Raw genomic sequence first — 27,438 nt, forward strand, 5'->3', positions numbered from 1 at the left:
CAGCACAAGGTGTGGCCAGGTTTTGTTGTGCTTTATAGGAAAAGTACTTAAATTTTATTTTGCTTACCATCTGCTTGAGCCTACCCTATGACAATCAGTTTGGCCTAGCAAATATCTGAAGGATGGCATGGCATACCAAAAATCTGCAATATTAATTTCTCTAAAATCTCACACAAGCTGCCTTGGAGATAGGGTATCCAGCCAAAACCAAAGACCCATTTAGAGCTGACTACAAGATTAATGACTTGTCCTGCACTGATTTCCTCCTATTAGCAATCAGTGGGTCTGCGCCATCTGTCATTTCCCTGGAAAGAAAATGTGTGTTTAATTTCCCAGTAACTTCTAGCTTGGCTTTGTAAAGGGGGTGACCCACGTACATTTAGTGACCACGCCTTCCAAGTGAATGATGTTCGGATGGTCAAACTGTCCCATGATGCTGGCCTCACTCAGGAAGTCTCTCCTCTGTTTGTCTGTATAACCAGCTTTCAGAGTCTTGATAGCCACACAGATCTCTCTCTTGCCAGGCACTTTGAGACGCCCACTGCATACCTCACCAAATTCACCTTTGAGAGAGAAAAAGAATCTATGATGGACCAGAAACACATTCAAGATGAAAGAATACTAGCTAACATTCCTTGAGTGCTTGTTACATGCCAGGCCGTGTGCTAGTGCTTTGCATAGATTATTTCACAAAATCCTCCATGCAACCCTGAAGTAGATGCTACTATTAGCCCCATTTTATTAGAGAAAACTAAGGCTTAATGCAAAAAACCTACACAAAATCTTAGTAAGAAACAGAGTAAATCTTTTGAATGCAATCAATCTGATTTCAGATCGCATTAAGTTTCTCTCTAAGAATAAAATCAAAATTTGTACTAGAGTTCTTTATAACACATGATATTTTATACTCAAAAAAAGGAAATTTCATGTATATACACACATATAATATACTCACAAAAGCATTTACGTAATCCACACACATATTTAACATCCACCAAGAAAACAGACTCATTAGCAGATGGACACTCAGACACTTACCAACTCCTATAACTTTTTCAATCTTAATGCAGGATGCGTCAATTTCTTTGGCAAACTCTCGAACTGCTTGGTTGGGATCTTCGTATGTAAAGGGGTCCACATATGTTCTTACACCTAAGTGATAAACATGATAAGTTGGCTGAATACTTCTAAGGAACCACTAGTAAACATAAATAGTCTGGGTCTAAAATTACCAAACATAGGAAAAGTCAAGTTAGCTGTACGGTCTTGACATAGGAAAACGGTTAAATTCTTGCTCTGGTTTTCATTAGTGGGTAAACAAAATATTGTTAGCTACTTAAGAGGCTGCAGCTTTACTGACTTCCTGGAATGTCTTCACACTTCAAGGACAAGATTTTTAAAACAACCCATCCCATGGAGGAAATTTGGATTCTGTTAGCTAAATACTATTGTCCCAAGTAGTTGCTCATAGCTCCCTTGCCTTTGCATGAAGTCCTACCCACTACTTTCAGTTATCCTCCCTTAGGGAAGGAAATAGAAGCATTTTAATTTCAAACAGCTCTTTCCACATGGTGTCACATTTTGCCCAATATCTGGATGAATTAAATATGTGACCAACAATTAACAAAATTAGATTAAACCTAAGTTAAAGTAGACAATAAGGTTAATATCAGCTAGTTGATTTGAGAATACAGACTCTGTAGTGGACCTCCACTTCTTTTCTGGTTTGGAAAGAAGGTGTCATAAGCTAAGATACTCAAGTTTGCCAGAAAGTTTCAGCTGGAGATAACCATTGTAGCCTAGACATCAGGAAGTACGATTCAGCCATATCTCATACTACTCATAAACTAAATTTAGATGTGTTTGCCGGCAGCCCAGTGACAGATATCTGGGCCAAGAGGCAGAAGTCATTGTAAAAAGCTTTGTCCTGGCATTTGCACCTCTCCCTCCTGGAGCTGTTGGGGCACTGGGGCACAGAGGGTATGAAGGACACCAGTTGGCCCAGTCCCTTTGACTTTCCAAGCCTGTAGGTCTTGTCCTCATCCCAGCACCATTGGTTAGGAATAAGCTCCTTAAACTGGCAATTTCTTGCTACTTCTTTTTAATAGATCAGCTTTTTAAAAAAACATATATCCCATGTAAAAATTTAAAAAACATGATTTTAGGAGGAAACGAGGTGAATAAATGGAAAGTTGTTAGACACTTCATCTCCCTCATCACTTTATAAGCTATAGCCAAGAAAATCTTCAAGATGAGTCTTGTTACTCCCAGTCCTTCTCTTTCTTCTATTTTTTTTCTTTTTTTTTTTTTTTTTCTGGAGACAGAATCTGGCTGTGTCACTCAGGCTGGAGTACAGTGGTAGGATCTTGGCTCACTGCAACCTCCGCCTCCTGGGTTCAAGCAATTCTCGTGCCTCAGCCTCCTGAGTATCTGGGATTATAGGCGTGCATTATCATGCCTGGCTAATTTAGTTATTTTTTGTAGAGACGGAGTTTTGCCATGTTGGCTAGGCTGGTCTCGAACTCCAGATCTCAAGTGATCTGCCCTCCTTGGCCTCCCAAAGTGCTAGGATTACAGGCATGAGCCACTGTGCCCAGCCAATCTTTCTTCTATCTTTCTGCACTAACATGTGAGTGATTTGTTACATGAGGCTATCTAAATATAAATAAGTTAAATAAAAAAATCACTTTCTCAGTCATATTAGCTACATTTCAAGTATTCAATAGCTTGTGTGGCTATTGGCTTACATTTTGGACAGTGCAGATATAGAACAATGTTATCTCAGAAAGTTCTAGTGGACAGCTCTCCTGGATAGTCACCAACCACTGTCCATTTAAAAGTCTTCTACTGGCTGGGTGCGGTGGCTCACACCTGTAATCCCAGCGCTTTGGGAGGCCGAGGCGGGCGGATCACGAGGTCAGGAGATCGAGACCATCCTGGCTAACACGGTGAAATCCCATCTCTACTAAAAGTACAAAAAAATTAGCCGGGGGTCGTGGCGGGCGCCTATAATCCCAGCTACTCAGGAGGCTGAGGTGGGAGAATGGTGTGAACCAGGGAGGTGGAGCTTGCAGTGAGCTGAGATCATGCCAGTGCACTCCAGCCTGGCCGACAGAGTAAGAGTCCGTCAAAAAAAAAAAAAAAAAAAAAGTCTTCTACCTTGCTTAAGTCACTCTAGAGCCACTTTTAATGTCTTCTTTGACCTCTTTGGAACATCGAAATTAGAATCCACTAAAAATTTATTAACAGTCACTAATTCTATATCACATATAGCCATTCCCTGGGAAGTAGCAATTACTGTTACATTTCTTATTCTTTTCCTCCTCCTCAAATTTCCAGCTTAGATTAAAAAAAATACCCATTTAATTTTGCCACCCAGCTACAAGAATGAGCCAGCTAGACTGATAACTTCCTTAGGGTAGAGGATAAAATAAGGAAAAGTAAAAATCTAAAGAAACTTCTCTACCTCATCCCACATCTTTAATCTCACCATCCAAATCACCCATTTCAGTTTGATACCCAGGAAGTACATTATTGGGATAAGGAATAAATATATTATATTATATAACATTAATAGCCACGTAAATATTATTTGGACATGTTTAAACTAGAAAACGTGTGACATTCTCTAAAAATACAATTTTTTAATCCAATTTTTTGTACCTTGATTCAAATGTTTCTCTTCATCCGCTTCTTGTTTGGCTTTACTGTATTTACTGCGTCTATTAAAATTTTTTTAAAAAAGAGAATTATTTTCCTCAAACACCTAACCTTTAACACATGCCATAAGACAAATTCTTTGCTACTGTAAGTCAAGCAGGTATGCTATGTACATTTCAGAGATGAGAAAACTGAGACTTACAAGAGATGAAATACTTGTCACCTGGGTAGTGAGTCATGGTTTTAAGCTCAAGCAGTCACAGACACCTCTGAACCACAATTTTAAACTGAGGTGTCTTACAATAGGTTAAAGCAAATATTTTATAATATAATTATAATTTAAAATCTCTCAGAGAAAATTTATCTTATTGAAGATAAGTTTATTGGCTATTTTTCCATTTATATAAATATACATGTGTGTATATATATGTACATGTGTGTATATGTATATATACATTCTAAATTAAATTTCCATGAGTAATTCTGCGTAAATCAAATGGCAATAATGTTCAGTATGTGATAGGTAATAGTAAATATTATTGCTATAACCAGATAACTACTACCACAAAACTTCATTATCATATTACATGATACTCTTGAAACAATACTTTTGCGGTCACTGGTTTCAGTTGCTGCATACAAATTCCCAACTTATTAACAAAATGTTTAAAAGTAAGTATTTGCTTTGTACTGAATTATGTTCCCTAATTTGTAAAAAAATGAGCAAGGGTAAAAATGAGAAGCTTTGTTTTGCTTTGCCTAATTTGCTTTCAGTAAAATGGTGCATTGTCTTAAACCTGGCATTCTGCTCCTACAACTTTTAATAGCGTAAATTTGGCTTTGTTATAAAGCTTTGTGGATTAGAAATCTTCAGTACACATAAATCTTCAATCAGAAATGTATATATCTCTCTTATACAAACTGGAAAATCAACTCAAGCCTTGCAAATCAAAAATCTTGAATATATATACATAGTGAGTCAGGAGAATATATATCACTTAAAGGAATCAGAAAGTCAACTCCGTTGATATCACAGCTGTCTAAAGCTTGGGAAGTTGAGACCAAATTAGTAAATAAAATGTATACATTTATGTTTCTGTCAGAAAGGTACAATTTACACTGGAATTTACATTCTATGTTTTCTTAGAGCTTCAAAGACAAGGTAAGGCAAGACTCTTACAGAAAAAGAAACAGAGTCTGAGATAAGGAAAAATTCCCCCAAAGCCAGGTGTCTTGGCAGTGTGGTCCTGTCAAACTCCTATACCCTGAACTCTTAAACTTTGAACAGGTAGAAAGGCAGATGATTACGAAAAAGAGAGAATAACAGAGAACCTAAAGGAGCCAGGCAGTGCAACCAGAGAGGCAGCGGATCCTGGTCACACGCTCCAACCTTCCCTCCCACATTCCTCTCCCAATTGTCAGCAGCGCAAGAACCAGCTCAGCAATCAGACCCTCAGAGCCTACAGATGTTTCTCCGTGGGGATAATTACCTGGCAAATAATAATACCTTGCACTTTTACACTGCATTTAACTTTTCAAAGTGCTCTCATCTCATATATTATCTCCTCCCCTAACTGTTTGAAAAGCAGGAACCAACTTAGCAAAACAGAGACCCAGTGACTACAGCTAACTGTGAAGTACGGTATTTCAGTCCCAAATCATAAGCTTGCATTTTCCTTTGCATTTAACTTTTCAAAGGGTCTATTTTTATTTATTTATTTATTTATTTATTTATTTATTTAATTTATTATTTTTTGAGACAGAGTGTCACTCTGTTGCTCAGGCCAGAGTGCAGTACCATGATCTCAGCTCACTGCAACCTCCACCTCTAGGGCTCAAGCGATCCTCCTGCCTCAGCCTCCTGAGTAGCTGGGATTACAGGTACCCACCACCCATGCTCGGCTAATTTTGTATTTTTAGTAGAGCCAGGGTTTCACCATGTTGGCCAAGCTGGTCTCAAACTCTTGACCTCAAGTAATCCGCCCACGTAGGCCTCCCAAAGTGCTGGGATTATAGGCATGAACCACCACACCCAGCCAGAATCTATTATTTAATTGCATCTTCATGACAACCCTTTGAAAGCAACCAGGCAGACAGACACATGCTCAGTTTCCCTGTAGATGAGGACATGGAGCTGGGGTGGGGTGGGGGGTGGGGAGCAAGAGGATCACCACGTGCTCCCCTAGCAAGTACAGGACTTTGTGAAAGCCCTGATCCAGCCCACGACTTCATAGAGCCTCTCTTACTGGAGATAAGTTACATAAGGATACCTGGTGAGAGTTAATTATAAGTAGTATTACATTTTATATCAGTACATTCACTTAAAGTGAATTCAACTGCTCTTAAAATCCATTGCTTCATTGAAGTAACTAAACAGGTTTAAATACCCTGAAGCCAAACAACTTTCTATAAAAGATGAAGTCTCCTCCAATCTTCTTCCTCTCCCTCCACCCCCGTCCTTTCCCTTCTTTTAAAGGAAATATAAGAGTGTTAGGTCAGGGACTACTAAAATAACATTTTATGTCAGGAAAATGCCATCGATTGGTCCCAAGGGTGTGATATGGTCCTGCCAGCCTGAAACATTGTCTTATCAGAGCTCCTAAAAGCATTATCTAAAATTACAAGTATCTCTTTTAAACCACTTAAGATCTCGAATACTGATTTGAATTTCTTTCCTTTGAAGAAGGAAAAACAAATGCATAGAGTGAGAAAGCTTTGGTACCAACTTAAAATTGTTAATGAAACAAAAACCTGGAATATGCCATAGAAACCCATGGCCTGAAGCTGCCCGGGAAAGCGTTTATCTGTTTTACATCAAGCACGTTCATTAAATATGTGCAAAGCCAGAGGAAATACAAAATGACAGGGGTCATTAATTATAAGGTCGACACGCCCGTCCCTTCCTCAGACTTCTAAACATAGAAGGAGGAATTAAATTAGTGGTGAAGGTGTGTTTTTAAATGAGATTTTTTTACGTGGAGTGTTATTTGGAGGAGAGGACCCTTAAGACTGCAGGAAATGGCTGAAAAAAAAAACACAAGGATTACTGTTGAAAGGCTAATAGTAGTCTGTTTGCTTTTTAAAAATACCTGGAAAACAAAAATGCCTGTGTCCTGTTCTACCTTTAACACCTGATGGCCCTTTTGCCTTGGCTCAGTGTAGGACAGTGTGGCCCATTATCATCCCAGGGAAGAAAGCCCATTGAAGTTCACCACTGGGGCAGCCAGCCTGCAGGAAGCCACACTGCCTGAAGAAGTCCTAACTCAAAACTGACATCTCAGGCTGATCACTTGAATGACAGAAGGAAAACTTTGTTGAAGGTTTTGTAATTATAGAGATGTGGACAAGCTGATTAAAACTGGGAAGGAGTGTAGTGTTTTGTTAGTGAATGCTCCAGAAGGAAACATGGACCCTTTCAGCCGCAGGAGTTGGAGAAAAGAGCCCACATTGCAGGTGAAACTTTGAAAGAGTGTGAACTAAGCCCTCCTGCAGTCCAAGGGACACGGTAATAAGGGTATTAACAGACATTGTTGCAGAACAGCGTGAGCCCTCTCAACCAACGTGCTGTTCCTGGCACCTTGACTATTCAATATAACAAACAAAATAGAGAGGGGGAGCAAGGCAGGGGCCCAGCATAAACCATGCTTTTACTAAATTACTAACTTTTCTGGTCAAGTGGACAGATTTGATTGATGTGGTTCACTGTTCCAAAACTAATTAGTAAAAGGTAAGTAATTTATTCAGCTAAAGTGCATATTAAAAATAAAGCAACGTAACTAGCATGGCTCTAGGAGGTCCCTTTCCAGCACTTAACGGCATCACCCATGAAGATTCACAGCAGCCATTCTTCTTTTTCCCCTTCTTTAAGCTGTCATTGTTCTTGCACCGAATGATGTCTAAATGGTTTTCATGAGTAGCATGTTGAAATGGTTGCACACAAGTTGTTTAGAAATGTTCCCGAGGTATCATCTGCCCCCAGTTGTGTGAATTTACATGACTTCATCAGAGCTGAATTAGGCTAACATTTAAGTGTTTTCTTTTTCACATGATTGTAATATTCCAGGGAAGGAAATTAGGGCCCAGGCTGACCACCTGAGGTCAGGGGTTCGCGACCAGCCTGGCCAACATGGTGAAACCCCATCTCTATTAAAAATACAAAAATTAACCAGGTGTGGTAGCACAGGCTGAACCTGTGTGTGTGAACACACAATGCTGTTTCAGCATTGTGTGAACTCTTAGCTCCAAAGTGGAATATCTTAACCTTCAATAGGAAGAGAAAATTAACTTGCAAACTCTGACTTTATATTGTGCAATAGATTTGCACATTAATTCACAGATTACAAATCTTACCAACATCACTAGCAGAGTCTTGAAGCTTTGGTTCCATAGAACTGCCAATGTCAGCTTTTTTATGTAGGTCAACTTTGTCAGTTAAGAAGATATTAAAATAATATATCTATCCCAGTATTGGAAGTTAGAAGAGCTGAATTCCTGTCCTGATCAGCAACTAACTCACCATGTGACCTTCGTTTATTTGTTTAATCTCTTTAGGCCTCCAGTACCTAATATATATATAAATTTTGCCATAACCACTTCATTTTTTTCTTAAAATCAATTCACTTCTTTTTCCTTATCCAGGTAAAAGGGGTACTTTACAACCCTAACATAAATGGAAACCCACTGTCACTAGCAATCATTAGAAGGTTCGTATAAAAACAGCATGTGCCTGGTTATCAGTAATACCTTCCCTCACTACCAAGTTATCCTTTAAGAAATAGGGGCTATTCTTGTATTCTAGACTTTTCTTAAAATTGTTTTTCACATTTGAATAATAAAATACTGTTTTGGGGCCGGGTGTGGTGGCTCACGCCTGTAATCCCAGCACTTTGGGAGGCCAAGGTGGGCAGTTCACCTGAGGTCAGGGGTTTGAGACCAGCCTGGCCAACATGGTGAAACCCCGTCTCTACTACACATACAAAAATTAGCTGGGCGTGATAGTACATGCCTGTAATCCCAGCTACTTGTGAGGCTGAGGCATGAGAATCACATGAACCCATGAGGCGGAGGTCTCAGTGAGCTGAGACTGAGTTATTGCATGCCAGCCTGGGCAACAGAGCGAGACTCTGTCTCAATCAATCAATCAATACTGTAATACTGTTTTGGAAAAAACACTGCCCTAAAATAATCTGAATTAATACTAGTTTGTGATGCTTTTGGAGATAACCTGATGAAATCATTACTATAGAAGGGAAGAGGGTGTCAGAGAAAATTAGCATAGATTCAGTCATTAGTCTTGGAGGTTATGACCTTATAATTGTATTTTAGGATGTCATTGTGAACAGTCCTTTTAAAGATCACTTTAAAAAAACAATATAGAAAAGTGGTTATGTTGTGGAGATCACAAATATATAAATATATAAATGTGGAAATGTTGACTTGCTGCAGAGAATGTACAAATAGAGATTTGTTTGTGGTTTGAAATAAAATTTATAGGGACAGCATCACATAGGTACAAGAAGTGTTCTGCCTTAAACTAATCTAGATAACAAGTACAATTATGTGCTCTGGAAAGCTGAAAGAATTCTGAAATTATATCTTGAGTGATGAGAAAGACACAGATCAAAGATGCCTACAGAAAATATAAAATTAAGTTGCTTAACATAAATGTGGGTGGTAAAAATATACAATATAGCTAAATCAATGTGCCTCGTATAACATCTCATTTTAGGTATTTTATAAATTTAGTAGTTTGATTCTTTCACCGCGATCCCTAAATGCTTACATGTTCCATTTGGCCAAAAGAAAAAAGTAGATCTCGCTGAAAAAAGTGTAGATTATTCTGGCTTGCCTTAGGCTCAGGCTTCTCCCTATAAGCTGCATGTGTACAATGAAATAAATGAAACAATTGCAATAAAAAAAATCTAGCAAGATACCAACTGTGAGCCTGAGGCTGCTTCCTCTTAAATGACAAATTAGCACCAAGCCGATTTTCTCTCTGAGGTCATCAGAAGGACTGAAACTTTTCTTACTACGTGAGTTTCTGTCCATTGACTTCCTTAGGAATCTTGCATGCCATGAGCAGAGTGGGAGTCAGTTCAAGGGGACCCCCATAAGGGATCTATTTGTAGCATCCATTCCAGCATAAACATTCAGTGATTCTAAGAAGCACAAAGCCGCCCCATCGTCAAAGGACATGACTCAGATTTCATAGGCTAGGATGTTTAATCTGTTGCTTTCTCATACTACTGGCTGAAGTCTGGCAAGATTATTTCGCCAGCACCATGTACTACCTTTCATTTGTCCTCTCACGAAAAGCCTGGGCCAGGCTTTCATCCCCACTACCTGTCTCCTCTCTGTTCACCTGTTCTTGTCCCATTTAAACATTTATAGTCCGAGATAACAGAGCAGACAATCTGCGTGAGGAGAAGAATTGGCTGAGTGTGCATGAGCCGCTGCAAGCCTGTCAGCTACCTGGCTCCAGGCGGCCTTTCCCATGACAGCTTTACGGCCGACACTAAAGAAGAATCAATATGAGGGCAAGGGGTTGACATTTCATTTTCTAAAAAGTGATCCATTGAGGACCAATCACCAGGCACTGTTTATCAGCCTTGGGAAGTGACATTTTTTTTTTAATGGGGGAGAAGGGACAGGAATCATCGCTAGGTAACTCGACAGGCTCAATTCTCTAAGGTGGGGACTCATAATTGGAAATCCGATGCATCCTGCTATCAATCCTGCCTTATATAATAAAGTGATCAATAAAAGCAGAGAGGAAATTAAGTCATCAAGCTTAAGGATGCTATTTTCCGTAGTCACGGCTTTTAATAAACTTGTCTCCCCGCATTACATTTTCATGTGTTTTTCCTTTCTTTTCATCAAAGCCAATGTTTTAAGCAGAACATTCAAAGGAAACTTACAATGAGGTAACTTATTTCTCATTACTCCAGTTTGACTGCTGTATTTAGGGCCACTTATACCAAAAAACAAAAAAGCAAAGTAAATCTAAAGCAAAGCTGGACTACAACTAGAGAATGTTTCCAGTCAAGTCAAAGAGATGGTCAAGACACAAGGCAAGGCCCACTTTCTGCAGAGAAGTGCTCTGAGCATCCTAGGGTGCTGAATTTTTATCAAATATTTTTAGAGGTGGAGGTATTTAATGAATTGTATCTGTTTTTAAACATCTTTATTTTCTAACAACCAAGATTATTTCTGTATACTGTGAACATTTCAGACACAGAAATATGTAATTATAAAATCAAAAAAGCACATATAATTCCTATACACTCCCCCACATGCTCCTTGCTTCCCACCATCAGATGGCTATATACTAATGCATACAGTTCCCGGTGGTTATATGCACAGCATGCGTACATATACAAAACTAAATGGCAATGTACAAGAAAGAGGGCCATCTTGATTGGCTTTCAAAATCAAATACCAGGGAAGGAAAGAACAGTGGGAATTCAAAATCTATGCAGGTCAACCTTAAGTTTCCAAAGGTTGAGATATTCTGCTGTTTAGAATATAGAGGGCATGCCAATGTCTATATGTTTTTGTATGTGTGTGTATTAAAGAAACAGAAATGAGAATTTATTGTGGATTTAACATCTCAAGATTTGACTCATCACTCTAATCAAACATACCTATTCATAGATTGTGCATGAAAAGCAATGAACACAGTGTAAAACAGATGCCTGTACAGAACGTGTTTTTCTATACTGTGTTATGTTAGAGTGAACATAATTGGTCCCTGTATACCAGGACACTTTGGAGAGTGAGGATGGGAGCATGATATTAAGAAATACATGGCCGGGCATGGTGGCTCATGCCTGTAATCCCAGCACTTTGGGAGGCCGAGGCAGGCGGATCACTTGAGGTCAGGAGTTTGAGACCAGCCTGGCCAACATGGTGAAACCGTGTCTCCACTAAAAATACAAAAATTAGCTGCCAGGTGTGGTGGCGTGTGCCTGTAATCCCAGCTACTCAGGAAGGTGAGACAGGAGAATTGCTTGAACCCAGGAGGCAGAAGTTGTAGTGACCCGAGATCATGCCACTGTACTTCCAGCCTGGGCGACAGAGCAAGACTCCGTCTCGGAAAAAAATAAATAAATTAAATAAATACATGTACCAACTGGGACCATTCAGGCAAACTAGATTATATGGTCACCACTCTAATTATAATGTATATCAGAGGAAAGTAAAAGCATAGTGGCTTGCCCAGGCCAGTGGAAATAGCCAAAGGCATTGCTATGACATTGGTGAGATCATCAGTAGGCAGAGAGGGACAATGCAACAGACACTGGCCTGAGGGCCAAGCACAGCTACTGGTGGGGCCAGAAGCAGCTCAGCCTACCACTATGGCAATGCGACCAACTTGGGCAAGAATTACTTCTTTCCTAGGACTACTTCCCTCTTCTAGAGAATGAAAAGCTTTACATTTAAGAGGATCCTTTTGACAGCCCCAGGCTTAGCCCTTTTTTTCACCAACAGCCCCATCTTGTGAAACAGTTGATGGTATATGGGGATGCCGATCAGGGAAGAGGCAGATTCTTACACATAAAAGACAAAGAAGGCCCAGATGTGGGGCACATATCAACGACTACTCCTCTGGAGCCTCTGGGCAGACGATGGGAGTGAGTAAATGGAGACAAAAACAGTAAGAAAAACTGGTTCAAAAGAAGATGCTGCCAATCTGTTGTTATTTCTCTCTCCTTTTTAGGTTATTTTTTAAGTATCAAGTCAGATTGTAAGTACTTAGAGGATAAGGGCTCAGATGTTTCAGGTTCATTTCCAAGAGCAACGCCATGCCCGCGATTTGCTCAAGGGATAATCTCTAGAAATCCCTTGATTCTCTGGAAAGGCTGATGGCTTTTCCTGGGGGAGACTGAATGTGAAGTACCCATTTCTTTGCTTTAGTGACCATTACTGTTAACCAAAATCATGCTGAAGCACCTCCTGTGTGCTGTATTATCTATTTTGCGTATCAAAATTCTCCTGTCAATAACCCTTTGAGGCAGATAATAATTATCTCTATTTTACAGAATAGAAATAAAGACTCAAAAAGGTTTATATAGTAGTAGCTGGCAAATGGCAGAGCTCAAAATTGGGGCCTAAGTTTTATAGGGCTTTTTCTTGCCTTTGGCAGTGAGTCCAGGCTTAAGAGAGGGATAAACGTAACACCTGGCAGCTTAAAGCATCTAGAAATCTCCCACTGGCTTGCTCTTCAGCTTTGTTTCCTACAATTAGCTGGGTCCTTCCGGACCTCTCAGCCTGCCACCAGGGTACAGCTAGCAGCTTTGGTAGGGGTGTGGGAAGATCAAAGCAACAAGGAGGAAACTTGGGATGCAGATGCCAAGTTTATGACGCAATCAAAAGCCTTAGCTTTGTGTGGAAGAGAAAAAAACCATCATAAACACTGGGAAGGTCGGGGGCTGCACAGTGAGTGGCTTCAGTGCTTACCTCCGGCTGATGACAAAAGCTGCAATGAGAATTACCACCAGCACCACACTGCCCGAGACAGAGACCAGAAGGACTGTGGAGTTAGCCCCATCTCCAATGATCCGGGAAGGCACTGGGAATGACAATTGCATAAGGGTCACCTTTGGGAAAGTCTTAGGAGGTAGAACTTCTGAATGGGTCACAGTTTTCAGTGTTCTGAAGCCACTTGGAGAGAGAAAGACACTTGAACATTTCAGAAAGGGCAGCAGTTTTGAATGTACCTCCTTCCCCGAGAGCTATCAAAAACCTGCCTATTTTTGCCTAGTTCAAAAGCCACTTCCTCCTTGTACCCTTGCTGGATAATTTCAAAGGATGTCAATTCCCTTCAGATTCAACTCTACTTTCTCTTCTGCTTTTCCTTTTATTCTTATTTAATAATTTGTGAACAACATTTCTTTCTTGAAGTCAAAAATCTATCATCTTTTTATCAAACATGCCCAATTTGGGTTCATTGATTACCGGGATGGAGGTATCTGACACTAATGCTTGTTCATGGGTAGGCCCCTCTTAAGCACTTTAAATTTAGTCAACCAGTCAGTCCAACTCACAATGCTTAAAGATTTGATATGTTTGTCCAAAGGGTCTTTAAAAAAAAAAAAGCTTATGTAACTTGATTTAAATGATTCTTAGAAATAAGTAGGTAAAAAATATTTTTGGCGCCTTCTTTAATCTTCTCAGGGAGAAAATTCCCTATATTAATGTAGGGTAGCTATGTAACCCTCAATTTGTCAGTTTAGTAATCCTATTTTTCATGCTTTCTAGAAGGCTCAAAACAAGAGAAAAATAGGCAACACTTTTCATTCATAGGAAAAGACAAATCAGTATTTCGAAAATGCTTTTCTCTAAATCACATGAAGTTTTCTAAGTTACAGACATTGGCTAACTTATTTCAAGCCATATTCATTGCAGCAAAATGTTTGCTGAACCAAAAATTACAGACAACTCCTTAGATTTCACTGTAATGGGATTCACCTGTATTATAAAAATAGCCTCAGAAGTGACTGAGTCTGGGTGGTCCTTGTTACCTGTGTTGGTTGTGACCTCCAAGGGCTCACTGAAGTCTCCATAGCCAGCTGCTGTCCTGGCTCGCACGTGGAAAACATAGGAAGTGAGAGGGTTCAGGCCTTTGATATCTGTGTTCCTGGCAGCTGTCCGAACTATACGATAGCTTCGCTCATTCTGATCCTACATCATGGCAAGATAAAATTGGGGAAGGTGGCAAAATAAATCTCCTGCTTACTTACTAGGTGCAATATTAAAGGAGTCAAGCCAGTCGACTCAGAAACTGAAAGTAAATGGAGATGAATAAACTCTCTGGAGCCTGTATTCTCTTGGATGTTATAAGTACTATTGTTACTTCTTACTTGTTGAAAGAAATGCAAATTCAGTATGATTGTTATTGACGCTGACCATATCCAGATCTTTCCTCCTACTCTTTTTTTTTGAAAGGAACATTAAATGATGGTTGGTGGCTTTTCTAGCTCCACACCCAGCAATTTAAAAGAAATAACTGTGAGAAGGTCCCTTATCTTTTTCTATTTTCTGTCTAGAAAATGTAAAATGTGTTGTAACATGGTTTCAATGGAAAAATCCTGTCCCTTTTCTACTTTTAATAAGGAAGCCAATAAGTGATTATCTTTAAAAAGAAAAAGAAGACAACTGTTCATTTTCTAGACAACCTTGAATGCAAATAGCTCTCTTCAAAATTCTGTCCTGTAAGAGAGACAAGTTATTTGTAAAAATAATGCCTTTCTATAACTTTAAGAGGCTGAAGAATGTGATTTTCCTTCCCTGACTTTCTATTAAAAGTCATCAAAACCCACATCTTTATTCTGAATAGCAGTGATCTACTTAAACAGATCATTATTTCAACTGTTATGAGTCACTCTCCCTGATAGAAGGTTCATAGATTAGAACTTCTTAGCTATCTTGATTTCCATTACTAGAAAGTAAAGATATAGTTATATTACAATACAATGTATTATCATTATTGTTATTTTCTACTTTTCAGGATAACTAAGTAAATGATAAATTTCATAATCATACTTAATTGGGAAGCAAAATGCATTTGATTTGAGGATTCACTGGTACTCCGTGACTTACAACTGGCTAGCACTTAAACAGAAGGGAGGGAGCAAAGGAGGATGGGAAGGAGTTGAGGAAAGAAGGAAGAAAAGAAGAGAGGGAGAGAGGGAGGGAAGGAGAAAGGAAAGAAGGAAACAAAGAGGGAAGGAAGGAAGGAAGAAAGGAAAGGAGTGTTGTTCACTCAAGTAATACCTTCTCATAATACTTGACTTCATATTCCAGGATTACCCCATTGGGCCGATCTGGTTCCAGCCAAGCCAGTGCCACACTGTATCTTGTGACTTCTTTAGCCTGGACCAAAGCAATGGATGATGGTGCTGTTAGAAAAAAACAAAAGACAAAAGATATTTTCTTTAGGAAAATAAATGGTTTTGGTGGTAGCCAGAAATAATTTCATCTTATTTAAGAAAAGTGTGAAAGATTGTCTTGTCTTCCCCTTGACCATTTTACTCTTCAGTATAGAAGCTTATCATTTTCATCCTTCTCTCCAGTATATTTTTGCATGTGTTTGTCTTAAAAAGAGAATCTCTGAAGTAAAAGCCTAGTGGGCTCACAGGCCTGTAGTACCATTTCCACAGCACGTAGAGACATTTCTCATAAAAGGCTGTAGGTACAGAGAAGGCTGTCTGGTTTTTAACCTTTTGTAAGCCATAGCAGCCTTTGGAAGACCTCATTTTAAGCTCAGTAAAGCTACATCTAATCCTACCTCCCAGTATTATGAGTGCCATCTTACTGGACTTTAATTTCATGCAAGCAAGAGAATGCACAAGTCTTCGGTAAGTACTGTAGGGAATGCCAAAAGGCAAACAATTTACATACTTTCCAATATAAATAAAAGTACTGCCTAATCACAGTAAGAGATCAGTCTGAAAACAACCATGTAAATAGTGAATACAAATCAAGCAGTTCTGGTCTCTCTGAACACGCGTGGCATTTTGCAGCTATTTTACAAGAGCTGACATGTTGCCTTTGCCTGCTCTTTCCACTGCGAAGGACACAAAGGCAGCCCTCTAGTGGGTGTGTTATGGGGGTGGAAGGAGGACACACTTTAGATTTATACACCCAGGCTGCCTGATGCTCACTTCTCCTCTGCGGTGGTCGCATCTCCAGCCAGCTGTTATCAGGCTCTGCTGACACTGACAATGGCTGGTACCCATGCACAAACTCCAGGGAGAAGAGAAAGCATTCATGAAATCCTTAATCTTATCTAACAAAGCTGCCCTGGAGAGCCAGAGATTAGGGAGCTTCCTAACTCCAATGTATATATTCTTTTGTTCCTAAACTGGGGAAACAAATGTCAAAAACTGGCCACTGAGGAAGAATAAATTAGTGCTGGGTCATCCTTCTGCCCTTTTGCAATACATGAGTATGAATGCCAACCCCTAACTCCAAGGAACAAAGATAAAAAGTGAAATACATTGTCACTGAAAATGGTATGGGAAAAGCTTCAAACCTGCTTGACCATGTCTGACGGGTATACTGATGGCAGGGAAGCCAAGCAGACACACCATAGTCACACAAGGGAGTCTTCCGGCTAAATCCAGTACAGTAGAGACTGTCTCCTGGAGGGGGTTATTTGACAGCCCGGCATCTCTGTTAGGGATGGTAACAGGCGCACACAAACACACACACACACACACACACACACACCCCTCTATTTTTTTTTTCCTCTCTCTCAGTCCCAAAGCTATTCCAGATTGGATCTCAGGCAAAAACACAAGGGAAAGATACAGTAGATACACATGTCCTCCATCAAAGGCAATCCCAAGGTTAGTAATACCAACCCCAGTGAACAAAGCTGCATGCGGCAGACATATGGAAGCCACTGAACATCTAAGGAAAATGAAAAACGGAAATGTGCTCATTACATTCATTAAGGCCCCCTTCTCCCAACACACACACAGGCACACACACACATACACACACACTCACATTTACTCTTTCTTTCCTGGTTGACACAAAGCCATTGTCCAACAAAATGCAAAAAGTGACTTTGTAAAATATAGAGGTAGCAAGGGGGCTAAGAAAACTGCCTGGCTGTGGAAAGTCATTTCACTCCAGGTAATAAATATATTGCCTAACAGACCACTTTAGCATACACTCCATAAAAAGGAGCTCTTTAAATTCTGATGTTCAGGATTGAGAAATGAAACAGAAAAGTGAGGTCATTAGAAAGAAAGCAGGAGGGAGAAAAATCATAAAATTATAAAATGAACTTTCTCTCGGAAATGGTCTTGGTCAGATCCTGATAATCGACAGATTCCTTGAGAAAGAATTGCCTGCCTGCCCTTGGAGTGCTCTGATGAACTAAGACAGCTTCTCTCTGGTTGGGTTATCATTAAACTGCTGCATATGGGAAATGAGCTTGATTTCTATTTTAGAAGTTTGAGTAGCAGTGTTCCTGTGACCATTTAAAGGGAATATGAACTCAACTAAGGTGCTCAAAAAATCTCAAGCAGGGAGTTAGCAATATAATCACGTTAACTCATAGAGTATTTCTAATGCAGCCTTACTTGGGAAGCTGATATGCATAAATGTGAAAATAAACCAACAGAGTGTACCTTGACACAGCTGTCATAAAAATGGAGAATAAGGAGAGATTGAAAGAGAAATGCAAGCAAGAACGAAGGATTAAATGAAAATAGAATGCTAGGCTGAGGACAGTCAGAAAACTGCTGAGTTGACATTTGTCTTTCATACGTACTAGAGAAATAAATTCAACCAAGGAAAAGTAGAATACATAGATCTAATTCACAAAAAGTATTGCGTTGTATGGCTGCAAAGTCTAAATTCTTTATTGATCAGATGTTCTTCAGAAGAGCATGTTATCAGGGCACAATGACACAAGAAATCCATGACCAAGTGAGGTTGGGAAATGTACCTAAAACATACAACTGCATTGTATGTGGAGAGCTTACCTTCTCTAGTAAGAAGGAGTTTGAGAACATCTGGGCTTTGCCATACTGCCACTTTGGAAAGGAGGCAACTTGGATGTTCTCCACATCATAAGCCACATACGGGCTTTTCCCTCACCCTTTCTACCCCATTTCCAAAACAGCCTTCAACTTTACATCTGGAAGGCATCACCCTACTGTGTGTGCCTGCCTATGGGTCATTTCCCTAGATGAGGCATTTGCCGATGACATTTTGCAATTTTCCCCCTACCGCAGTGTTTCCCAAGCATCAGACTTCCACGCCACACATTTGCTGCCACATCCCTCTGCAGCTTGTAAGATGATTTAAGTAATATTTTCTTTAATAAATGCAGTATCTTTAACTTCAACAGTTGTATTTGAAAGAAATTTCCCATTTACTGGTATCAATGAAACCCTGTAATTACTTGAAATTAAATGAACATTGCATGTAAATAAAACAATGTTATCAATGTTTGCTGGACACTCTTACTTCTCCAAGGATTGTTAAAAATGGAGATTAGCCAGTGCTAGAGAAACAAAGGATATATGGGCACCCACTTGAGATTCTGACCTTGGAGTACTCAGAATTACTGAGAAAGAATTGAAAATGAACTATATTGTACACAGGGCAATTCAATATTACATAACATCTCATCGGTGTGTTCCCTAATATCATCTCTGATGCCACCATTGGTATGTTTCCACACTTTGGTAAACAATGCCTAACCCAAATGTCTTGAATCCTGATTTGCAATATTACAGGGCTCTGCCTTTTGCTTACAGAATTAGAAGAGGAGATAATAGAATTTTTTAAAAAAGATTGTACATCCCACCCTTAAATATATGGTTCAATAAGAGCTCTGACCAATCAATGCCTAAGTTCAAAAGAGAGCTTCTAATCATAGTAGAAAATTTGGTCAGCATAAAAAGACCAAGTGGAAAAAAAGATTCTCAGTGGCCGCTCAGTTCTTTGATTTACATTCTGAAATCTCATAGAGACAAGGTTCTTCCTCAACATCAACTTGGCCACTAGACACATACTTAATGAGCACCTATGGAAAAAGGCCGAGAGGGGGAATGGGTAAGCATGGCCAGACAGAAAATAATTCTTGGTATCAGACTAAGTACCACCAAATACTTTAGCCTCTTCTTAACTAAAAGAACTATTGGGAAATTTTTATAGTAGTCTTAAAGAAAAAATACTTTCTAATGTCAAGTCAGAGGGCCCATTTTTTCTAGAATTTAAGAGGAGACGATTCCTACTGCCCCTCTTCTTATTCAAGTTCTCTCATGGGTGATGGGGAGGAGTAAGTAGAGGGCACTTTCTCGCACATTCTATCTGTAGACACTCAATACACCTGCTGAGTGTCAGAAGCAAAGCCAGGAAGAAGCTGGGGGGCTGATGAACACATTCTTTTTTGTTTTTTTACATTCTTACTACAAGAAAGAGATGCATCATAGATTGAAAAGCATTCCTATCTACCCACGGACTTCTTTCATAGAGGAGATACTTGTTTTAAGGACAGTTTTGTGCCTCCAGACAAATGCAGGCATTCTTTAATGGCTAGAATTCAGACATGACACATAGCAATGAGAGCTGGTCATGCTAGTTGACAGTAGCATGGTTAAAGAAAGATGACTATGTAAAAATCATAAGGCAAGCACTCCTAAAGGGTAGCTCTTTAAAAAAGATGTGTGATTTAATTCAATGGAGTCCTTAATTTTCAAACCTTTACAGCAAAATCTCCAATGACTCATAGATGTCAATTTTCCTGGTCTAAGGTGCCTATCCCCGAGACGATCATTTTTTATTACCCCTAAGGAGATTTCAGCAGTTTTTAACCCAAAACTTGTCTCTCATTTCTTCTTCTTTTTAACTTACAAATCATGGTGACACATGCATTCAGTGGTGCTCAATAATTTTGTCAAATGAATAAAAGCTTTTACATATTAAAATTCATCTAAAAAATCTTTACTGTAGACAGCAAACATTTTCTAAACATAAAGTACCAGAAGTAAGCCATCCTTAAAACAACTTTCCGTCTGCACCTGTTTCAAAGGACCTTTTGTGGGGTTGGTTTTACTATTTAGGTTAACTGAGATATTGACAATTGGGGTGAAGCAAATGACAACTCTAATTATAAATGGAGTCTCTGTTTCTAAGGTCTGTGTGATGCTTCTGAACATTTTTCAAACACAGGCTGTAGAATGTCATTCAAATGTAAGTTAACATTAAAACTAAGCATCACTGCACCTGTTACAGACAGCATTTTGAGCTTCTGCTCTTTAGGCTGATGAAGGTGTTGACAATTTGCTCTGCATTTCTCCTCTGTATCTGTAGGGCATACGCAAATAGTTCTCCTGACTTCCTAACTGCCAAGGTGGAGTGATGGTAAGACTCCCAAGTCATAATGATAAATCGAGAAAGGATCCTAAGCCTCCAAAGCTGGACTAGGGCAAAGCCAGTCACTGCCAGCAGAAGCCATTAGTTACTACATATGCAACAGCCACGAATGGACATAAACTTGAAACATGGGGGTAATAGGGTGGTGAGCCCTTTGCAGTCATAGTGTGGGCAAGCAGCACTATTAGGAACAGACTCTGTTTTTCCACATACCCAATGGACACAAGTGAAATTGTAGCAAAATACCATTTTTTTAAAAAATGATGAAGCAAAAACCAAAAGAGGAGGAAAGGAAAAAATTCACCAAAGCTTTCCAGTTGAATGATCTGAGCTTTCCAATAGAGGTCCAAGATAAATTTCACTCCCAAAGAATGTTGTATTCCCAGTTCTACAAATCCCTGAGAAACTGAGAATGCTTTCTAAATAGAATCCCCATTTGCTATGTACCTGTGGTTACATTTGGTTTGAGAGCAGACCACAATGCACTGAGAAGGTACATGTGGGTTTTCTCTCTGTGTGTGTTTTTGATAAACAGAAACAGCACAGATTAGGGGGCTCTATCATGACTCTCTAACAGTGGTGCATTTCACAAGGAGAAATTACAGGAGATGCTTTGATGTCAAACAGAGGTGTCTCCCTTTAAGAAAATGGTAAATTTAACTTTCTTTGGTTCAAAGCTCAGCAGTTCTCCTTGCTCCCCACTGACGTGAATGCTGCAATTTTCTTTTATTCACTTCCTCAATGACTTGCCATTAAACACCTACAAGTCACTTTACTGCAGCAGTTTGGTCCTTGTGACACCCAGATGGGATGGAGAAGAGAAGAGGAGATACGGAGAAAAGAAAGAGAGGAAAGCTTCACATGGTTCCTGAGCTAGAAAATTGTTTTCTTGAGTCCAGTATCACAAACAGTGAATTAAAAACAGTTTGGGGGGAACTTTGGAGGAAAAAGAAAACAGCTGAAGTAGGCTGACTGCATTTCATTACTGGTTCAAATTAGAGGGTGGAGGAGGTGAGCCAGGAAATAAACAGATGCAATGAAAGGTCTCCAGCCTGTGGGCAAGGAGGAGTGAAAACAGCCCTTTATGAAAGTCAAGACACCTGAAGCCATGGATGTCAGTGGTACACAATGGCCAGTGTTTGCAGGAGAGATGGCTTCTTAACCACAGCAGGGTTACCTTTCCCCTCCCCAGGATCTGGATTTAAATAGATGATATTTACTCAAGGGGTCTTTCATTGATAGAAAAATATAAACCCACCATTTATACATATCTCTGCTTAATGCAAATAGCATATTTAAATTTAATTACTTGGAGCTTAAGGTGGTTTTTGCTCCCACTTCTTTCTCAATTCAACACCCCAGCTCTGATTTGCTTCTTATCAAAGGTTTGTGCATTTTAAAATGCTGTCAAGCATCAGAATTAAATGCTTCAGAGCACTAATGATATCCTTGTGATTAAGGGTTTCGCGTCTCTGAGATGCTAAGAGCTCTGGTGCTAACATTAATTGTTTTCTTCTACATTCCAGATGGAGAGAAGGATTCCTCCTCTCAAGCTAGGCAATACCTACGGCATCAAACATCACTTAGCAATATTTATACGTCCTTTTTCTTACTATCATCATTACAGTATTTTATAGTACAAGAGTTTACAAAGTGCTTTCACATACACATGATTTTGTTTGTGGTACATTCGATCAGCCAGGTCAACTCCTCTGCCATCTTTTAGGCAAAATCATTAAAATCCCCAACCACCCTCGCTGGACGCATCATCAAAGTAAAAAGTCAGCTCCACCCCTAACAGCTTTTAGTTGCTACATCATGCATCCACACAAGCACAGTTTCTCATAGTCAAAAAGTGAAACTGTTTTTAAAACAAACCGGCAAAAGGTACAGAAAAAAAACTTGATTATTCTGAAATTGATATATGATTTTTTCCTTATTTGACACAAAAACATAGAACCAAATTCTCACCCAAAATCTTCAGAAGACTGTGAATTAAATGAAGTTCATTTATATTTAGATATGTAAGTATTCATATTTATTAAGCTTAAATTTAGAATATATGAGAGATGCATTTTTTTTCCATAAAGTGATTTCCAAGGTCAGACCAGAGTCTATTTTAAACACATACTATAAAATAAAGCAGTGCACAGCCACATTATCCTTCAGCAATATTTACTGAAGGATACAATTGACTCATGCTGCCAATGATTTTAAGAGTCTGATTTTGGAACACTATAAATACTTGAACTAAATGATTCCAGAGTAAGACTTTGCAAAGTCTGTGATTTGGTTTTTACTTTTGGTTTAATAGAAGACGAAAATTTTATAAGCCTTATTTCCCAGATAGATGGGAGGGCACGTCATTTTCTTTAAGCCAGAGAGATGGGCAACAGATTATTTTCAACAAATCCTTTACAGAGAGCTATTGGTTAAATTTTAAAGGATAGAATGTGATGCTATTCTTAGCCTTCACGTTAATTGTTTGCATAGGGAAGTTGAAGGTGTTGGGTTGGCCTCTTTGGCTAAGGCATCCAAAACTGTGAGATCCCTCCCCTTCTAGATAGAGCTGCCCAACCAAAGACTACCTTCCTAGATTCCTTTGTATCTAAGGTAGTTCATGTGACTGAGTTTTGGGTAATGGAATGTAGGTTGAAGTGATTTCCCCTCTTCTAGATCTGGCCCATAAATAGCTCCCTGTGACTCTCCATTTTCTTGAACCCACAAGCCAGAGGGAGGTTAATGACCCAGGCCCATCTTGGAAGCCCCACACCCAACAACCCCTCATCACCACCAACTGGATGCAATTTCAGCAAGAAAATAAATTTCTATTGCAATAACCCATTGAACTGGCATTTGGGGTTAAAACAGGTACTCATTCAAGTGAAGTGGAGCCTTCTGACAAAAAAGAGGTATTTGCATATCACAATTAACTCAGATAAACTGTAGAAGTACTGTGGCCCACAGAAGATTGGTCTGTGGTTTTGCAGCTTCCTGAAAGGCCTTTGGGTTCCCTCCCGGAAACTCCAGCTGGTCATGCACGATGAGCAGATATCCACTCATTTGTGAGAAACTGGAATGCGCTGCCCTGAGGTCAGCAAAGCCAGTGACAGAGGCCGCGTGGCTTCCCACGGACAAAATCACGGCCACCAGTCTTCTAACAGTGAATGAAATCGGCAGAATCGCAAAACACTGAGCCAAAAGATTCAGCTGATCTTATGTTAATGCTAAATGGGAAAAGACAGTGGGGTTCTCAAAATGGTTTGGTTGAGTTTTCTTTGTAGAAAAGAGTTAATTTAGTTTTCAGTGAATTATTAACTGCTTAAGCAGATGAAAACTGAGGCCCTGTGAATTGCCACAAAACAAAGAATGGGGAAAGGAGCAAATCAGATGCCAGTAAACTCCTGGGCAAGGCACATGCACATACACGCACACCTGACATCATTTCATCCCTACAACTCTCTGAAGTAATTATAATGATCACCCTTACGTTTCAGACTTGGAAACTCAGGCACAAAGAAATTAAATAATTTGACCAAAGCCGTAAAATGAGATTTAAAACTCAAGTCCACCTGGCTCAAAAGTATGTGATCCTCCCTCTATGCCACATGTCTGTAACAACATACACACTAAACTAGCATTTATTGAGTAATTATGATGTGCTGAGCATTGTTCTAAATCTCATGCAGGACTTAATTCATGTAAACCTCACAAAAACTCTATGAGACAGGTACTATTATTATCCTCATTTTTATAGATCAAGAAGATAAGGTACAGAGAGTTTGAATAACTTGCTCCAAGTTATAGCTTATATGTGGTCATAATTCAAAAGTCTGGTCCTAGAGCCCTCATTCTCAACCACTGATCTACAGAAAGTGGCTGATCTCTGCCCCTCCTTTCCATGGTAAGAAATAGGAGACTTGAAGGTTTAAGTGACTGTTTTCCCACAGCAGTAGCGGCAGCAGCAACAGGGTAAATCTTTCTAAAGTCTGCTCTGTTAGGTACAGGGGTATCTGTGTACATTGTCGGCTGTCAGAAACCCAGGGGTAAGTTAGATATGATCCCTGCTCACAGACAAACCTTAAAACTTTTGGTGCAGAATGAACTCACATTTGAACTAATCTAAAGAGCTGAGACAAGAATAAAATAAAACAAATTCAATTACCAAATAAAATAATAAGTCTTTGGAATTAGAGAAGGGGTAAGGATACAAGACAAGCCTCTGGAAGACTGGCAATGTTCTATTGTTCTGTTCCTTGGCCTGGGTGATGGTCACATAGGTGTTTACTCTGCTATAATTCAATGACTATACATTTGAGTCTTGCCCACTTTTCCATACGTGTATATTTCACAATAAAAAGGTTATAAAACAAACACAAATATTAGGAGTATTAAAAAGGAAGTATCATACTTATTACTAGAAAGATCCATACACAATATTTAGTATACCTCCTGGGTTAAGCCCTAAAGATGTCATGAAAGATGTAAGGTTTTGCAAATTACAGCTTTTGCAACTTTTTAATCATTATATTGAAACATACATCAATCCTTGCTCTTTGTAGTAAATAAAATGCATTACTTAAATGTCTGTTTTACTTTTTTAAGTTAGCTAGAATCTTGAATTAGCATTATTACAGGTACAGTCATAGGATCGGTTATAAAATTACAAGTGGGTAACAGCTCAACTGGAAACCAAGGCCCATGTCCACCAGAATTAGCAGGGAACTAACCTCAGGGGCACCCAAGTGTCTTTGCTGCAGTTCAAGTGTGTCCTGTGTTTCGTCTGGGAGCTGCTTGTTTTACTTTCTACTTGCTTACTAAGAAATTTGTTGGCAGGTTCTGACAAGGATAGCTCAACACTTGCCAACAGAAACATGGCAGGATTCAATGTGTGTGTTTCCTGTTATAAGTAAGAATGCCAGTTTGAGGCAAACAGGAAAACAAGTCTTTCCACTGGAAGGCAATTTAGAAGAATTTGCCTGAGCAAGATGATTGTTTTAAGGTAAGAAAATGGGGTGAAACTAGCAAAAACAACAAAAAATAAATATACATTTTTTTCTCTGAATGCTTCTAGTGAGATGAATCTTCTCACTGGGCCTAAAAGTGGTGTTGACAGTTATCTAGTGTTTCCACTCTTAGTTGAAATTATTTTATGTGTAACTTGGTTAGACAGGATGGTGAGCCTTCACCAAATGGGGGTCTCCATGACCTACAATGCCCTCCAATCACTTCCTAGGGAAGATCAGAGAAAAAAAAAGGCCCCCAAAAATTATTTTTTAAACAAACAACCAACAAAAAAAATGCTCTCCAAAATTAATTTGGAATATGGAGAACAATGTAAGGAAAAGGTTCATTTTTACTGAGCAGAATACAGGAAAGAGAAAGGAAAGGATTAGCTGCTGTGAATCAAGGCTTCTATTCCTTTTGCTGTCAACTCCACCAGGGAGCTTCAAGCATTCCAAATCTGGAAAATAAAAAGCTAAGCTTGTAGGCTTCAGGTTCTCTTTGTTACTCAGACAGCTGCTAATCATCCTGCTGTGTTAGGAACCCATGAGACAACGCTGTAACATTTAGCTTTCTGACATCCAAAGCATCTAGATCAGTCCCCAATTAAACAGGTATTAATCACAAAGACTCTAAAAGCCAGGGTGATAGATGCACCCAGTAAATCTTTGCTCTTGCCTTTACTTTTCACACTCAGATTTCTACATTTACAGGCAGAAATACTTAAAAGCCTGCTCCAGAAACTTGACCAATCAAAAGCCTTGTTCATTACTTTATATCAGATGCTTGATGATTTCCTCCCTCTGAAAAGCCTTTCAGAAAGAGGTAAGACATTGATCATTCCGCTAAAAGAGCCTGTCTGCTTCAATAAATAGATTCACTATGGTTGTTGTCATCTTGACTTTTTAAGTGTGATAACTAATTCAGAAGTGTTGTGGCTTTGCCACTTGCTACAGGGAAATCCAAATCATCTGTGAAGTTAAAGAAAAAGTCAGTGGATGAACCCAGAAAACATCAATGGGCAAAATATTAATATACTAGTAATACTAACAATCTCTTCCAACTCGGGCCAAATCATCTTCAGGTCATGAACCTGATTAGAGTGAATGAATGAAGTGAAGTATATTAATCCAGATAATAGAAAAGAGTATGTGTTGGATGAATCCTTCTGAATTCCATCTTTTGAAATTTATGTTGATAAAAGGTACTCAGTGTTACATTTTCGTCAATTTCCATTTCACAAGGGCATGAAGATAGCCTTATTTAACTCTGTCAAAGAGTATCGTTTACAGCTTTTGTTATAAACAAGTGACTAGGTAATCAACCCCCAAACACACAAACAAATGAAAAGTAATAATTTTCATAGCCAATAGCTAATCACTGTAATACACAATGAAGAGAAAAGCACCAACACGAGAGGCTCATATGACCTCAGAGGAAACCAACATTAGCTATTCTGAGTTATTAGAAATCCTTTTAAATTAGATTTCTATTTTTTATTTCTCAAGCTAACAGAACCCATGAGACAAGTACAATATTTGCAAGGTGCCAGCTCAAGGGGCTGAATTCCTTGGCTTTCAATGGAGCCTCAATATATTATAAATTACTCCGTCTTCATCACTATCTCAATGATGGTCCACTGTCTTCCAAGTTGAAAGAGTTGGGAGTCAATAAATGTCACTTATGATATGAGCACCTGTCGACTAAGACCTGGACTGAGACCAATTCCATTAACATAGTCATTCTACGGCTGCCAAATGGCCAGGCCTTGGACCACTTATGATATAGTCCCCATTCAAGGAGGTGACCTAAAGACAGAAAGGTCCAGAATCCCATTAGTCATCTTCCAAGCCATCCAATTCTCCATCAGAT

The 27,438-nt window shown here is 39.2% G+C and overlaps 1 protein-coding gene across 2 annotated transcripts in view; it reads right to left on the minus strand.

The window, feature by feature from the left end:
- The window catches only part of EPHA4 (EPH receptor A4), a 154,567-nt gene that overhangs the window by 24,662 nt on the left and 102,467 nt on the right, over nt 1-27,438 (minus strand). For both annotated transcript variants that reach the window (XM_055380551.2, XM_063695238.1), the window contains exons 6-11: nt 15,436-15,560; nt 14,184-14,343; nt 13,120-13,231; nt 3,664-3,722; nt 1,039-1,152; nt 378-563 (exon numbers count right to left, since the gene is read on the minus strand). In XM_055380551.2, coding sequence (XP_055236526.1) covers nt 378-563; nt 1,039-1,152; nt 3,664-3,722; nt 13,120-13,231; nt 14,184-14,343; nt 15,436-15,560 — 756 coding nt within the window. The remainder of the gene's footprint in view (nt 1-377; nt 564-1,038; nt 1,153-3,663; nt 3,723-13,119; nt 13,232-14,183; nt 14,344-15,435; nt 15,561-27,438) is intronic.

The sequence above is a fragment of the Gorilla gorilla genome, chromosome 11, assembly GCF_029281585.2.
Source record: "Gorilla gorilla gorilla isolate KB3781 chromosome 11, NHGRI_mGorGor1-v2.1_pri, whole genome shotgun sequence".
NCBI lineage: Eukaryota > Metazoa > Chordata > Mammalia > Primates > Hominidae > Gorilla > Gorilla gorilla.